This window comes from Pelmatolapia mariae, unplaced genomic scaffold, assembly GCF_036321145.2.
Source record: "Pelmatolapia mariae isolate MD_Pm_ZW unplaced genomic scaffold, Pm_UMD_F_2 NODE_ptg000102l+_length_18695_cov_1, whole genome shotgun sequence".
Taxonomy (NCBI): Eukaryota; Metazoa; Chordata; class Actinopteri; order Cichliformes; family Cichlidae; genus Pelmatolapia; species Pelmatolapia mariae.
The window spans coordinates 427-16,746 of NW_027051815.1; the positions used below are offsets into that span (position 1 = coordinate 427).

General features: G+C 42.1%; 1 protein-coding gene across 1 annotated transcript; it reads left to right on the forward strand.

Moving 5' to 3' along the window:
* Positions 1-3,876: 3,876 nt before the first annotated feature.
* On the forward strand, positions 3,877-15,874 carry LOC135932357 (protein NLRC3-like; the record flags this gene model as incomplete). Its single annotated transcript, XM_065469786.1, has 6 exons — positions 3,877-3,911; positions 5,957-6,035; positions 6,231-6,399; positions 6,556-8,179; positions 8,231-8,410; positions 15,701-15,874. Coding segments are annotated over exons 1-6 (2,261 nt in total), but the record flags the coding sequence as incomplete, so codon positions are not given.
* Between the last annotated feature and the right edge of the window lie 446 nt (positions 15,875-16,320).

The following is a 16,320-nucleotide window of genomic DNA, read 5'->3' on the forward strand; positions in this document are numbered from 1 at the left end:
GTTTCGTGTTGAGCTGAGAAGGAACACAGTTTGTCCCGGACTTCAGCCAGGATGGAAAAAGACACACAGCTGGAGTTATTCTGTGTCTTTGCTGCACAGCTGCATCTTCTTCTCCTCTCATTCTCCCCCCTCCCTCTCCTGTTGCTACTTCAATCATGAAACTGATCAACGATCAGCTGATCAGTTTTTCTCTCTTGTTTATTTATCGCCCACTTTGCGCCAGAAAGAGGAAACCGACGGATGTCGCGCTAAACAACAGCAGCACGTTTAATCTTGATCAGCTGTTGTTAGAATTTATTTAATATTAATTTCTAGTATCAGCTGAGGTTTTCTGGAGCCACAGCTGTAAAGCTGCTGGTCATGATATTGGTTTGGTTATCTGGTGAGAGGGAAACATGCAGATGAAACCAGGAGATGTCCTTACTGAATCATCAGAGCTGAACAGGTGATGGAGAAACAGGTTTACCTTTTAGATGAGATGAATGAGTTGGAGGGAAGTTATGAACTGTTTCTGAGAGACAAATAACACCAGGATCCTTTTCTATGTAGCTGACAGCTGGTAACTGTGCAGGGGCGGATCTAGCAAAGTTTTGCCAGGGGGGCCAGGTAGGGCATTAACAGGGAAAGGGGGGCACAAAGAAATACTTTTCTTTCTTATTCTCATTTAAAATGTCTGGCTGTTATTAAATAATTATCTGAAGCTTACAACCAAAGTTTTTATCTGACGTAAAATGAATAGAAATCATACATTTACCAACAAGACAGTGTACATCACTGTCACAACAGCGTTTGTTTTCATTCAAAGGCTTTATGGCTTTAATATCTGGGGGGCCGGTCTTTAGTCAAAATGCATCCATAGACTCGAGACACAATGTATTTTTGGGACTTTCAGGTGTATGGACCAATGTTTTATTTTCTGATCAAACCAGAAATCTTTAATGAGCAGCTAGATTTGTCTCGCATTAACTGGCCGAGTTAATGCCAGTTAATGTGACATCGAAGCAGCTGGAATCCACAGCTGTGTGTGTTCATGGAGTTTGCATTTTCACCTGCTGGACATCACTACCTGACAAGTTTAACTGTCTTCAGAACACTGCAGAGGCCTTATTGAAAGTATTTGGCTCTACATATCTGTGTGAGCAGATTTTCTCTCACATGAGTGTCCTCAGGTAGCTGTCTGAATGCTGGACACTCGGAGACCTGTGTCTCTGAGTGGGAGACCAGAGATCACATTAACATGTGTGTCTCTGTATTAACAAACATGCCATATTGGCCCAGTTTATTTTTCTTATCATTGTTGTGAGGAGACCATAAATAGCATTTGTATTTTCTGTTGTACAGTTCATTTGCTGTTATGGAGTTCTTGTTATGGATAAAAAGTGTCTTTTTTTTGTTTCAAAATAGCTGATAACTATTCGCTGATAGCTGCCAACATTTGCAAACAAATATAATTCTATAAAGTGGTTCTATATAATGTGTAACTGTTCATATAGAACGTTATTAAATTTATTGCTAATGCAATCATATGGCACACTGACTTCTGAGGAAATTTTAAATGGCACTCGCCATCAGAAAGGTTGCCTACCCCTGTTTTAAGGAGTTGTTTCCGTACTCACAAGGGGTGGCGCCCTGAAATATGCTACGTAAGAGCTGTCTTTAAATAAAGAGAGAACTGATGTCTCGGCGCGTGTCTCTGCGGAGACATTGCCCATGTAGATCTACATGTTTGAGTTGTGTCTTTCTTTGCTTGCTGAAACGATTCTTTGACAGAAGAGGAACATCAAAGTGAGCGGGAAGAACAGGTAGTGGTTAACAGGTCAGAAAGGTAAGGAGGAGCGAGGTTATGAATGGCCTTGAAGGTGAGCAGAAGAAGTTTGAATATTATCCGGAATTTCACAGGGAGCCAGTGAAGTTCCTGAAGAACAGGGGTGATGTGCTGGTAGGAGGGGGTTCTGGTGATAATGTGAGCAGCAGAGTTCTGAACCAGTTGAAGCTTATGGAGGGATATTTGGGGGGAGACCATGCAGAAGAGAGTTGCAATAGTCAATACGGGATGTAACAAGACTGTGGACAAGAATGGCCATAGACTGGGTGGAAAGAGAAGGAAGTAATCAATGTTCCCTCTAATTTTTTATGTGTCTGAGCAAACACACAAACTCCCTGAGCGATCCCTTGGACCACTGTGAGCGACATCAGACTTGTGCACTTTGGTCACGCCAGCATCGAATCCATCCAAGTTACATGGTTTATTAAAATAATCAAATTACAGCATTTAAATTTATGTTAGACTGCTTTTAATTAACTGCATTAGCCCACTTACAATGAAAATGTAGAAAAAATCTAGTCATTGACCTGTGTAGTATGTTAACACTATTGGAAGTAAAAATAACATGAACTCCAATTTTGAAAACACAACTTTCTTTCTTTAAAAAAAAAGCTCTGACTTGTATTATGAGTATGAGTCTGTGGTCTGGGAGAGAGTCCTGTAACTCTCTGTCTGCAAAATACAGTATATAATGACCAATGTTTGGCAATTAATTATATAGTTACTTCTTCAAAAAAGTAACTCAGTTTGGCAAACAACGTTTTTTGCAGCTATTTTTTTAAATGCAGCCAAGGCGTTTTTAAATAAACATTTCAAACTATTTACAGAACAATCAGCTGTTCTGCATCAAATCTGATGCCACACAAATTATTTGTGCCACTCCAAAAAATAATTTCTGTCCACTATGAGATAAAGGAGAACAACAGCCTGATACCTGCAGGCCTGACAACAGGAGATGTATCACTCCTGTAACTCCTGTAACATTCAGCAGTCGCCTCATTGTTCTGACACACACAACAAAACTATTGACTACACTACACACTAACTACACAAGATTTGCACTGAACATCGCAAATCTCTCACATCTCAAAGCACCGCCTTCACTCCTGAAACTTCCCCCCGTTTCTTAACAACTAGATGCCGTGTTGCCATATCATTTTTTGATTGGTCGACATGGTACTTTTATGGGCGAATAGGAAAGGGTGGGGGTGGAGTTTGTGTTTGCTCCCAGGCTTTCGAGCCTTTTTCTTATAAAACGCTGTTTTTACCGTTTCTTCCCGCAGTAAATATAAACAATGACAGTATTCAGGAAGAAAACCAAACATTACATATATTTTGATCATAACTCTGGTTTTACGTGGCCTATCAACACAATTTAAAAACTGGTGTAAAGTCCACACTTTCCCGTCAATTGTTCCGTCTTTCCTGCTCACCTGCTTCACTCCACATCAGCCACGCCGCTTTGCCAGCTAAAGACCGTCGGTGTCGGCACATAAGGACGCTGTCATAGCCTGTGATTAGCTGCGTATATACGAATGTGAATGGCATTATTGGCTGGACTATGGGATAAAGTGGCATCGTTCTAATACAATATGAGAGCAGCCAGTCACTTACTGACTAACACTGCGAAACAGAATTGTTAAAATATTTGTTTTAATTAATTAATTTTTATTGTGCACAACGCAGATTTTCTGTGCGCAGAGACCATGCCAGCAGTGCGCAATTGCGCATGTGCGCAGCTTAGAGGGAACATTCGAAGTAATCTGTTAATATTGTGTAGATGGAAGTAGGCAGAACAGGTGAGATTATTAATGGGACATTTGTAGGAAAGTGAACCGTCTAGGATGACACCGTGGCTCTTAACCTGAGGAGAAGGGAAAACTGAGGAGAAGGGAAAACTGTGGAGTTATCGATAGTGAGTGAGAAATGGTTCGCCTTTAAAAGGTTGGATTTTGTGCCAATAAAGAGGATCTCAGCTTTATCCTCATTGAGCTTTAAAAACTTTGAGGTAAACCAGGATTTTAGCTCGGATAGACATTCTGAAAGGGAGGATGGTGGGGAAGGAGGAGTCAGGTCTGCAAGAGAGGTATAACTGGGTGTCATCAGCAAAACAGTGAAACTGGAGATCAAATTTGCGGAAAATGGTACCTAGAGGAAGGATGTATATTATGAAGAGAAGAGGGCCTAAGACTGAGCCTTGGGGTACACCAGAGGTGACGGGGAATAGACGAGAGTGGAATGATCTTAGTTACGATCGAGGAGATATGATTGAAACCAGGCGAGGGGTGTGTCAGAGATGCCGAGAGAGGAAAGTCTGCTCAGAAGTACAGAGTGAGAAATGGTGTTTCGTTAGATCGTTAGTGACTTTAAGTAAAGCAGTTTCTGTACTGTGACATGAGCGAAAACCAGATTGAAATCTCTCTTAGATGTTATTATTAACCAGGTGTAAATGAAGTTGAGCTGCAACCACTTTTTCGAGTATTTTAGAAATGAAGGGTAGATTGGAAATCGGACAGAGGTTGTTAAAGTTGTTGGGATCTAAAGAAGGTTTTTTCAGTATAGGAGTGACTAGAGCAGTCTTCAATAAGGAGGGAATGATACCGGTGGTGAGAGAAGAGTGAATGATAGCAGAGTTAAGTGGGAGTAAAGAAGAGAGGCATGATTTTACAAGCCCCGTGGGCATGGGTTCAAGATGACATGTGGCAGGCTTTGATTTACATATGAACTCAGAAATATCAGATAAATCAGGAAGATGAAAAGTGGAAAACGGCTCAAAAAGGAGAAAAGGTTCTGGAGAGAGGGGAGACACAACATTTGATCTGAGTTGCTGGTGGATGTTATTGATTTTCGTAGTCCAGAACAGCATCAGGGAGTTGCAGGTTTCAGAGGAATAGAAGTGTGGTGGTAAAGCGTTGGGGGGTTGAATTAGTTTGTTAAAAACTGAAAGCAGAGTCCTTGCATTACCCTCATAAGAGTTGATAGGTTTGGGGGGGGGGGGGGGGGGTATACAGTAGCTATGATAGAGGGAATGGGTCCAGTCAGGTCATGTCAGAAGAAGACGTCAGAGTACATTCAGCTGAAATAGCAGATGATGAGGACAAGCGGTGCAAATCAATCCCTGACAGAGACCGATGTGGTGCTGAGTGTGAATGTCCCTGTTCAGTCAAATCACATTCAAATCTGAATCCAAATAAGCGGCAGCCAGGCGCGCCAGCGTTCACTCAAGCTGGAAGTCAATACCCAGCGATCAGCGATCGATCGATTTTACTTGCCCCAGGAAGGCCCCAGTCGGTGTCTTAGGAACGCACTCTGAACCCTACCACAGACTGACCCCGACTCAGGCCTCTGCTCGCTGCATGGTTACAAAAGACAAGACACTGTGTGTCTATTTGTGTGAAAGTGTAAGCACTCGTGTGCATGTGCTAGAATGTGTGTGTCATCGGGGTGCGTTTGTGTGTCCTCCTGCCCACCAAAAGAATCATAAAAGCAGGAAGCTTACTACACAAGAAACAGAACTTTCAGATAGGATGTGCCTATAATAAAGCACTTTCAGCCTCCCCCACCAACAGAGTGGCTGGAGAGGTGATCAGAGACAAAGGAATGTCTTTGATCCTGCTGCTTGAACTAAGACTTTACAAATTTAAGTAACACAATGACAACATTTAACAATTTGACTCCAACAACTATAACACAACATTTCCACTGTATTCATAGAAAGACTGTAAAACTTTCAGACATTCATTAAATATGCAAAATATCTACAGAAACATCAGAGGGCCTGATGTGAAGCACTCAGTGATTTTTGATGACATGACTCATCAGCTATTAATCTGTACTACACTGATCTACCACGTTAGTAAAGCTGGTGTTCTGGTGGTGGAGGGAGACCTCGGATAATGTTCTGGGTTTGGAGCAGTGATCTGCTGATGGTTCAGTTTAATGAGCTTCTTCAAAATCATCCCTGACATCACCACTGAAAGTGAGTCCATAAAAAACAGACTGAAAATTGCTGATATTTTTACAATCTGAGAGTTTAAAACTTGACAAACTTGATTCAGATTAAGTTATTTGAGCAGAAACTACTGGATCTTTATCCTGTGCTTGAACTAATTCTTCATGGTTCTTCCACAGAGTGGACCAGCAGAGGTCAGAGGTTCCCAGTGGTCAGTCTGCCCAGCAGCATCAAACACACCTGGACTCCATATTTATGGTCTGTACATTTACAACAACTACTTTAACATCTATTCTGTTCACAGTCATCTCCATGCTGCTCTTTGTAGACCAGTGGATTGTCAGTGTGTCCAACATGGATCTGATGTTTGGCTCCATGATTTCAGTCTGATCTGGTCATTCATAAAGTATTCTGTTCCAGCTGCTGGAGGACAACATCATCACTTTTGTGAAGAACGAGCTGAAGAAGATCCAGAAGGTTCTGACTTCAGATTACCCAGAATGCTTAGAGGGTCTGAGGGAGGATGATGAGGACAGGAGCAGCAGAGAGGCATTTGTGAAGATCACAGTGGACTTCCTGAGGAGAATGAAGATGAAGGAGCTGGCTGACCGTCTGCAGAGCAGTAAGAGAATTTCTATAAAAATTTAAACTGCTGGATAAATGAACATTTACTAAAGTCTTATGAGATGGAACAACATGTTTAAAAGATTCATTCTTTTTGGAATTAAGTGTTTATTTCCACTTTCAAGTGATATTCTACATATTTTTTCTCATTCAGAACTTCCAGCTGCAGTTTGTCATCGTAACCTTAAATACACCCTGAAGCAAAAGTTCCAGTGTGTGTTTGAGGGGATCACTAAAGCAGGAAACCCAACCCTTCTGAATCAGATCTACACAGAGCTCTACATCACAGAGGGAGGGACTGCAGAGGTCAATGATGAACATGAGGTCAGACAGATTGAAACAGCATCAAGGAAACCAGTCAGACCAGAAACAACAATCAGACAAGAAGACATCTTTAAAGCCTCAACTGGAAGAGAGGAGCCAATCAGAACAGTCCTGACAAAGGGAGTGGCTGGCATTGGGAAAACAGTCTTAACACAGAAATACACCCTGGACTGGGCTGAAGACAAAGCCAACCAGGACATCCAGTTCATATTTCCATTCACTTTCAGAGAGCTGAATGTGCTGAAAGATGAAAAGTTCAGCTTGGTGGAACTTGTTCATCACTTCTTTACTGAAACCAAAGAAGCAGGAATCTGCAGCTTTGAAGACTTCCAGGTTGTGTTCATCTTTGATGGTCTGGATGAGTGTCGACTTCCTCTGGACTTCCACAAAACTACAATCCTAACTGACCCTAGAAAGTCCACCTCAGTGGATGTGCTGCTGATAAACCTGATCAGGGGGAAACTGCTTCCCTCTGCTCACCTCTGGATAACCACACGACCTGCAGCCGCCAATCAGATCCCTCCACAATGTGTTGGCATGGTGACAGAGGTCAGAGGGTTCACTGACCCACAGAAGGAGGAGTACTTCAGGAAGAGATTCAGAGATGAGGAGCAGGCCAGCAGGATCATCTCCCACATCAAGACATCACGAAGCCTCCACATCATGTGCCACATCCCAGTCTTCTGCTGGATCACTGCTACAGTTCTGGAGGATGTGCTGGAAACCAGAGAGGGAGGACAGCTGCCCAAGACCCTGACTGAGACGTACATCCACTTATTGGTGGTTCAGGCCGAAGTGAAGAAAGTTAAGTATGACGGAGGAGCTGAGACAGATCCACACTGGAGTCCAGAGAGCAGAAAGATGATTAAGTCTCTGGGAAAACTGGCTTTTGATCATCTGCAGAAAGGGAACCTGATCTTCTATGAATCAGACTTGACAGAGTGTGGCATCGATATCAGAGCAGCCTCAGTGTACTCAGGAGTGTTCACACAGATCTTTAAAGAGGAGAGAGGACTGTACCAGGACAAGGTGTTCTGCTTCATCCATCTGAGTGTTCAGGAGTTTCTGGCTGCTCTTCATGTCCATCTGACCTTCATCAACTCTGGACTCAATCTGCTGGAAGAACAACAAACAACGTCCACGTGGCCTAAATTAATTAAAAAGAAGAACAATTTAAAATCACTCCACCAGAGTGCTGTGAATAAGGCCTTACAGAGTCCAAATGGACACCTGGACTTGTTCCTCCGCTTCCTCCTGGGTCTTTCATTGCAGACCAATCAGACTCTCCTACGAGGTCTGCTGACACAGAGAGGAAGTGGCTCACAGACCAATCAGGAAACAGTCCAGTACATAAAGGAGAAGCTCAGTGAGGATCTGTCTGCAGAGAAAAGCATCAATCTGGTCCACTGTCTGAATGAACTGAATGATCGTTCTCTAGTGGAGGAGATCCAACAGTACATGAGAAACAAGCAATTTCACTCTAGACTTAGTTTCACATTTAGAAGGCACATGAGATCAGGAAGTCTCTCCACAGATAAACTGTCTCCTGCTCAGTGGTCAGCTCTGGTCTTCATCTTACTGTCATCAGAAAAAGATCTGGATGTGTTTGACCTGAAGAAATACTCTGCTTCAGAGGAGGCTCTTCTGAGGCTGCTGCCAGTGGTGAAAGCCTCCAACAAAGCTCTGTAAATACAATTGTACTCATATCTTTACTTTTAACATCCAACTCTGTCAGTAATTTATTTCACCAGGATTTCTGTCTTTGTATGAATTTGCATCTTAAGGTTTTCGAATTTCTCCAATACAACTGTAACCTCTTTGATGGTTCAAGAACTCGGTGTAGTCGAGATGCTGAATCCACCATAAACTACGATCATCACTGCTGCTGTTGTGTTATCAGTCTTTGTTTAAAAACTGGCGCTGCATGTGCCCAATGTTGTAATACTTTATATTCACATGTATGCTCCTAGATACATTTCTACTGCAGGTCTACTTTTTAGTAACAATTTTTTATGAAACAATCTCTTTTACATTCGTGGTGGCTCATGCATTAAACAAAGCGTTTGCATTTGAATTACTCAGTGAATCTGAATTGTTTATTCAAAGGAGTTTGCTAAGGATGCTCTGGACTTCTTTAAGTTGTTTGAAGACGTTTCACCTCTCATCCGAGAAGCTTCTTCAGTTCTAAGGTCAAATGGCCAAGAGTCCTTGATTTAAACCCAGTGGGAGTATCCCCCCAAAGAGGGACAAAGGACCCCCTGATGATCCTCTAATCATATGAGCCAAGGTGTGAAAGCGGGTGTGGGACCTAATCAGCCAGGGTTTCGGGTGAGGTCATTGTGAAACCTGGCCCCACCTTGTCATGTGAATTCCTGAGGTTAGGTGGCCCAGGATGTGAGTGGGCATTAAGGCGTCTGGGGAGGGAACTTAAAACTGGATTATAGATGGCAGACATTTGGTGTCGTAAATCACCACCTCTGTTCAAAGATGGTCGCTCACAGTGGACGTAAATGGCTTCTTTCACTCCTCTTTCAAACCATCTGTCCTCTCTGTCCAAAAGTGAACGTTGGCATCCTCGTGTGACCTTTGTCCTTTAGATGCAGATGGACTGCTGAGTCTTGTCCTGTGGAGGTGACTCTTCTATGTTGTGCAATGCGCTTGTGCAGTGGCTGTTTGGTCTCTCTGATGTAGAGGTCTGGGCATTCCTCGCTGTACTGTACAGCATACACCACGTTGTTAAATTTGTGTTTTTGAGCTTGTCTTTCGGGTGAACCAGTTTTTGTCTGAGTGTGTTGCTGGGTCTGAAGTACACTGGGATGTCGTGCTTGGAGAAAACTTTCCTGAGTTTCTCTGATACACTGGCTACATAGGAGATGACAATGTTGTTGCGTCTGTCTTTCTTATCCTCCCTCGCTGGTGTCTGATCTTCTTTTCTGTGCACCTTTGCTGACTTTATAAATGCCCAATTAGGATAACCGCATGTTTTAATTGCTTCCTTTACATGTGTGTGTGTTCCTTCTTTTTTCTCTCAGGCTTAGAGGGAACATGTTCATGTGCTTATAAACAGTACATTTGAATACTGACTGAAACTAGCACCACTAAAGTAACAATGGGCTGGGAGGTCAGTTCCTTCTTCATAATTATGCAAATTCTCATGACCATTGATCAACAACCACTGATGACAGCCCACTGATGAAAGAACACTGATCAATGGCCATGAGTACCATTCACGGAGAGTTGGGGAATGGCTTCAAACACAGCAATGTAAGATAGCGAAAGATGTACCCTTAGGCCCCCTCCTCGATTCAGAGATACTCTTTCCCATTTCGCGTAAATGGCCTCCTTGACTCCACACTCAAACCAGCGTTCCTCCCTGACCACGATGTGTACATCCTCCTCATTGAAAGCGTGTTCAATGATGTTCAATGATGTTACTCTGTTTGTGTTGGGGGACCCGATCCTTGGGGTGGACCAATTTTTGGCGCAGCGTGATTTGGGGTTTAAATGCCACAGAGATAAGGTGTTTAGAAAAAATGCACCTTAACTGTTCCAAAATCCCTGACACATATGGGATCACTACAGGTTTTCGCTTAGGCAGCGGTTGTCCTTCTCTCCTGGATCAGCTGGGGCTTTCTTTTGGCGCCTTCCCAGGTTTGACAAAAGTCCAGCTGGGATACCTACATTTAAACAGGGCCTTCTTGGTGTGATGTTCTTCTGCTTCCCTGGCCGCTGTGTCAGTGGGGATGGTGTTTGCTCTGTTTTGTAGCGTCCTGATGACACCCAGATTATGCTCCAGTGGATGATGAGAGTCAAATCTTAAATACTGATCCGCATGCGTATGTTTACGGTACACATCAGCTTTTAGATGTCCCCCATTACTGATGGAAATCTCACACTCTAAGAAGGCTAACCTGCCACTTTTCATGTCCTCCCTGGTTAATTTGATGTGTCGGTCCACAGAGTTAATGTGATCCGTGAAATGTGGTACATCCTGAGATTTGATTTTCACCCAGGTGCCATCCACATACCTGAACCAATGACTTGGTGGTGTTCCAGGGTAGGATAGCAAAGCCCTTTTTTTCCACTTCTTCCATGTACAAATTGGCCACGATGGGTGAAACTGGGGAACCCATGGCAAACCCATGTTTCTGCCTGTAGAACTGACCGTTGTATGTGAAGTAGGTGGAATGAAGACACAGTTCCAAAAGCAAACACACTTGGTCGATGCTGAGAGTGGTCCTGTTGCTGAGGTTGGTATCATCCTGTAATCTCTTAAGAACTACCTCCAACGCTTCCGTGACTGTTATGCAAGTGAAGAGAGATGTAACATCGTACTAGACCATGGTTTCATCTGCCTCCATAATGACATCTGTCACATTCTCATCAAAATCCAAGGTGTTCTGGATGTGGTGTTCAGAGCTGCCTACCAGCGGGTTGAGGATCGAAGCCAGAAACTTAGAGATGTTATAGGTGACTGAGTTGATCATATAGACAATCGGTCTTAAAGATGCACCCTGTTTATGTATCTTCGGTAAACCAAACAGACTTGGTGTAGATTCCCCTGGGTATAGCCTATGGTATGAGGTCGGGTCAATAGCATTGTCTTGTTCTAACTGCTTCAGACAGTTTTTCACCCTCTTCCTGTAACCACTTCTTGAGTCTCGTTTCAGGGGTCATAAGTATTTTCGTCACTGAGTAGTGATAAAATTTTCTCACGATAGTCTTTTGGTTTAGCAATACTGTGCACCTACCCTTGTCTGCCGGAAGGAGGATAATGTTGTTGTCATTACTAAGTGATGCGAGTGCCTTCCTTTCCTCCTTGGATGCTGGGGGGGGGGGGGGTTGCATTGCTGAGACAGGCCGAAACTTTTGTCCGTAGTTGCTCTGCTTCCACTTATGCAATATTGTTCTTTTGAATTGCTGTTTCTGTGGCAGTGATCAGTTCCACTAGTGGGATTTGTCTAAGTGTGACAGCAAAATTCAACCCTTTAGCAAGGATGTTTTTCTCTGTTTGGGTGAGCTGCCTGTCAGACAAATTCTTCACCCACTTGTCCACATCCTCGGTGTCGCATCCTTCTCTCTTCTGGCCACTGCAGACACTCTCCGTATTTTGCTGTGGATTCCGGCTTACAACAAGTAAGTCAAACTTCCTTTGTTGCCTGGACTTAGACTTCTTGTGCTGTGCTAGACGAGCCTTCTCAGTGAAGTCAAGCACCTTTTTAATCGTATTCTCATCTAGAAACATGGTACGTCTCTGTCAGAGCCGCCTCTCTTGAGAGTTTAGCATGTCGATGGTAAAATGTATTTGCCTCACCCATTTATTAAGCAGCTGGGTGGGCGGTATAAATGGTATATGGCAGAAACGCTATGAATTTGGCCAACGGTAGAGATTTTGACTATACTGCTCAACCGCGGTAGTGCATGTTGATGGTTTTGTCAAGCTGTGCCTGTTTTGGTTGAAAGCATCGTAGCAGCTGCAAGCAATATCATCTGCAAATTATGCTGGGCAACAGTAATAGCAAAGAGACAAAGCACTTTTGGAATATGGGGAAAGCCAAAAACTGCGCTTCCTCCACTTCCGTACCATTGATTCATTAATGTTGAATTTTCTCTATTCCTATGTTGCTGCAGTATATTAATAACTAACCTTATATTGTGGATGGAGTATCTCAGTTGCTCTCCAGACTGAGGTTTTTTTTTTATTTAAAGCATCCTGCCATGCGATTGCATTTATCCGTAACCACCAGAAACCCTCACAATAACTTTTATCGAGTGATAAAAGTTAGCTTTATCCTTCAGCTTCACTGTGTTTATGTTATGCTAACATAGCTGTGTTGCTAGCAATCATGTAGCACATCATTATATACCAGCTAGTCCAACTTCAGTAACCCTACAAACATCAATGCTGTTTAGTTTTCTGTCTTCATTTATGTTAGAAGTGATAGCAGAGCTGTACATTTGAATTTTTTCAGAAATCTCTCAGTCAGAACATGCTATATCATGTTTAGCTGGAAACTAGTGAGCTAACTTCCTGCTAACTTCTAACTCTGTTTAATTTAATAAATTCTGTTTTCATCGATGCCTGGCTGGTTAACTTAATTCCTAAACTTGGTAAAGCAGCAACACTGATCATTTTATTAAAGATGAAAGAATTTAGACAGTTTTTAACCCTCAGTGATGCCGCAGTGTTCGTTTGACTTTGGGACCAGTGTTACCAACTCCTCAGTAAGGAAAATCACCATTGGCTGTCGTAAAAGTCGCTAGAAGTTGCTAAATGACATCATCGCCTAATTTACATAATTGGTCATGCCTATGTAATTGTAACAGACGCTGTAGGAGAGAGAAGAACATTGTGGAAGAGACATAAAGTAATTTAAAAAAAAAACACCCTACACCCTAAAAGCATTTAGAATATATTTAGAACTACAAATTAAATTTATTTAACAATTATTGTTATTTTTAATGTCACAATTCCAACCCTCCTCCTTTATCTGAACTTGGGGCTGGCAAAAGTGACCCAAAATAGCCACTCTGGCGGATATGTGTGTGTGTCTTTATAAGTAGTTTTGAACCTTGTGCCCTATAAGAGTAAAAATAAAATAAGAACATTTTTATCCATTAACAAATGGATAAAAATGCGCAAATGCGCGATTCATTTGCAGTGTGTACGCATAGGGGTGAATATCTCCTGCTCTGACATCAGCTATTGGCGACTGAGGACTACCTGCTGCCTGTGACTGCTTGGCACGGGCGAGGTGCCCACCGCATCACTCGCTGCTTGTTGAGAGTAAGAGCGAGACGTGCTTTCACGTCAAAATGTTGACTCCAAAACCCCCAGAAAAAGTCACCAGATTTGTCGCTAGTCGCTTTTTAGAAAAAAAGTCTCTGAGGGGGTCTGAAAACTCGCTAAATATAGCGACAAAGTCGCTAAGTTGGCAACACTGCTTGGGACCCAAGGGGACGGAGTTTTGGACCCAGATTATTCTGCGAGGCTCCTGACTACGGCAGCCGTAATGCTCTGACAGTCCATCAAGCGGTGTGGCTTCGTAGCTTACCAAAGTCATACTAAAACATTTTTTGACAGATTTTTGAGTGCCGTGTACCACATAAAATCGGTTAAAATAGGTCAGTAACCACAACCAGAATTTATACATAAAGTGCAATGTCGATTTTTGAGATAATTAAAGGGTGTTGAGAGCGTCTTATAGCATGGGAAACATGTTATACAGAAGAAAAGAATAAATCGCGATATATAGTTTTCAGTGGGAGAAACGTTTCATCACTGATCCAAGTGACTTCTTTAGTCTCAGCTGACTGCAGGTTTCCCCAATCTGATAAACAGTACATTTGCATAATGACTGAAACTAGTTGAAGGATCAATGGGCTGGAAGGTCAGTTCCTTCATCATAATTATACAAATTCTCATGACCATTGATGAACAACCACAGATCAAAGCCCATTGATCAAAGACCACTGATCAATGGCCATGAGTACCATTCACAGATAGTTGGGGAATGGCTGCAATCACAGCATTGTAAGATGGCAAAAGATGTTTATAAGATTTAGGGCTGCCATGATTAGTCGACTAGTCACGATTACGTCGACTATCAGAATCGTCGACGACTGATTTAACAGTCGATGCGTCGTTTGAAGCTTTGTAAGATCACAATGATAAGGATTCAAGTGGGTAAAGTTATTTATTTGTTGTGCGCTCATTTGTAGCTGGGATAGAGTGTGAAAAACTCTCAGATGCCAAAATTACATCAGGTTTAGAAGAACAACATGGGCAGAAGTGTTTGTTTCATCAACCTTCACAACTCATCCACCAGGTAGGGCTGTGCGATATGACCAAAACCTCATATCCTGATTTAAAACATCTATCATCCCGATAACGATACAAATCACAAAAACGTAAGATTTTCTTTAAATTCTTTAAATCTTGGGTAGCTGACGTGTTTCCAGCTGGGCGTCATGTACCTGGAGTCGAGTGTTTTAACTGATGTATGACACTATACATTTTTAGACATAAGTTGTAATGGCTGCCGTTTTCTTTGTGAGTATTTATTACATGGCGTGCTCCGGGGAAAAGCCCGTTCTAACGTTTGAGTCTAAGGTTTATTTTTTAGCACCTGACAGCTCTTTTTTGCTTCTCATCTATAAATACTCTGCATACTTTTTCACGTGATTCAGTTTATTTTGAAAAGTCTGCACAAGCTTGAGCTTTATTGTGAAATGTTTATGTGGAAAATAAACAAGCGGACATGTGATGGTTTTACCATCATTGTTGCTAACAACAACGCATAAAAACAGGTGCTTGTCCATCCGTAGTGTGGTTATATTAAATAAAAAAGAAAGGGAGAACTTTAAGAAATTTACTGCTACGGTGACCATCAAAGCAATAAAAAAAATTGCTGTAAACAGTTTATTTTGCGACACCACGAAGCAAATGATAGCGTAAAATGAAACGATAGATGTTTTAATATCGTCATCCGATATATATGGTTATATAGAACAGCCCTACCACCAGGTGTTACAAACTACAGCAGAACAGCACAAAGCATGTCTTACTGGATGGCTGCAAAAACCAGAGTTTTACCTGGCTTTGGTATTTCTTGGCAGCATGAGTGTAATATTTACTGAACAGAGTCGTCTTCTGTAATCTTTGCTGTTGTGAATGTCCATGCTGTCCACTGCTATATTTCAGTATCAGGCTCTAAAATGTATAAATGGATCTGAGAAGATTACATTTCCAATCATGAGTCAGAAATTATGTTTCTACTAGATTTACAGTTTGTTCTCATGTATTCTGACTCAGAAGGTGGAGCAGGTGGAGCTTACAAGGAGTAAGTGCTGATGTGTGTTCTAAGTTGTGTTCTAATAAAACTATTTAGATAACCATTAATTGTATTGTATGCTGGCTTTTAAAAAATGTTTCATTTGACTGATTTAATTAATTTGTTTGTCTGTTTTTTCAGACTGAGTCGCTGTAAACTCTCAAAGAGAAGCTGTGATGCTCTGTCCTCAGTTCTCAAATCTCAGTCCTCTTGTCTGAAAGATCTGGACCTGAGTTACAATGACCTGCAGGATTCAGGAGTGAAGCTTCTGTCTGCTGCACTGCAGAGTCCACATTGTACACTGGAAACTCTCAGGTCAGGATCCACGTTCCCACTGCTGATTATTTAAAGTCTGATTGATATTTCTCTATAAACAACCAAGCTTTTTAGATTTGGAGAGTGAATTTTATTTGTCTTTCGATGGTTTAGGAGATTCTTCATTACTGTCTGAAGATTTTATACAGTCACATATTTAGTTTAATTGGTAAAAAAGAAGTATTACTCAGTTCATGTTTTCTGTTGCATGTTTTATATGACACACCGATGAGCAGGCCATTTCTTCCACAGCAGTCAATATAGCCAAAAAGAGGCCCGCTCCTCTCAGTTGTTCTGCTCACCGTGCCACTGATTCCTAATTGATCCACCTGCTGGCAGGTGTGTTCAGAATCATAGTGCCAGGTACACAAATACATCATTCAGATTTTGCTACAATCCAAATATTGAATTTGAGGAGTTTGTGAGCACTGATCACATTGAGCTCT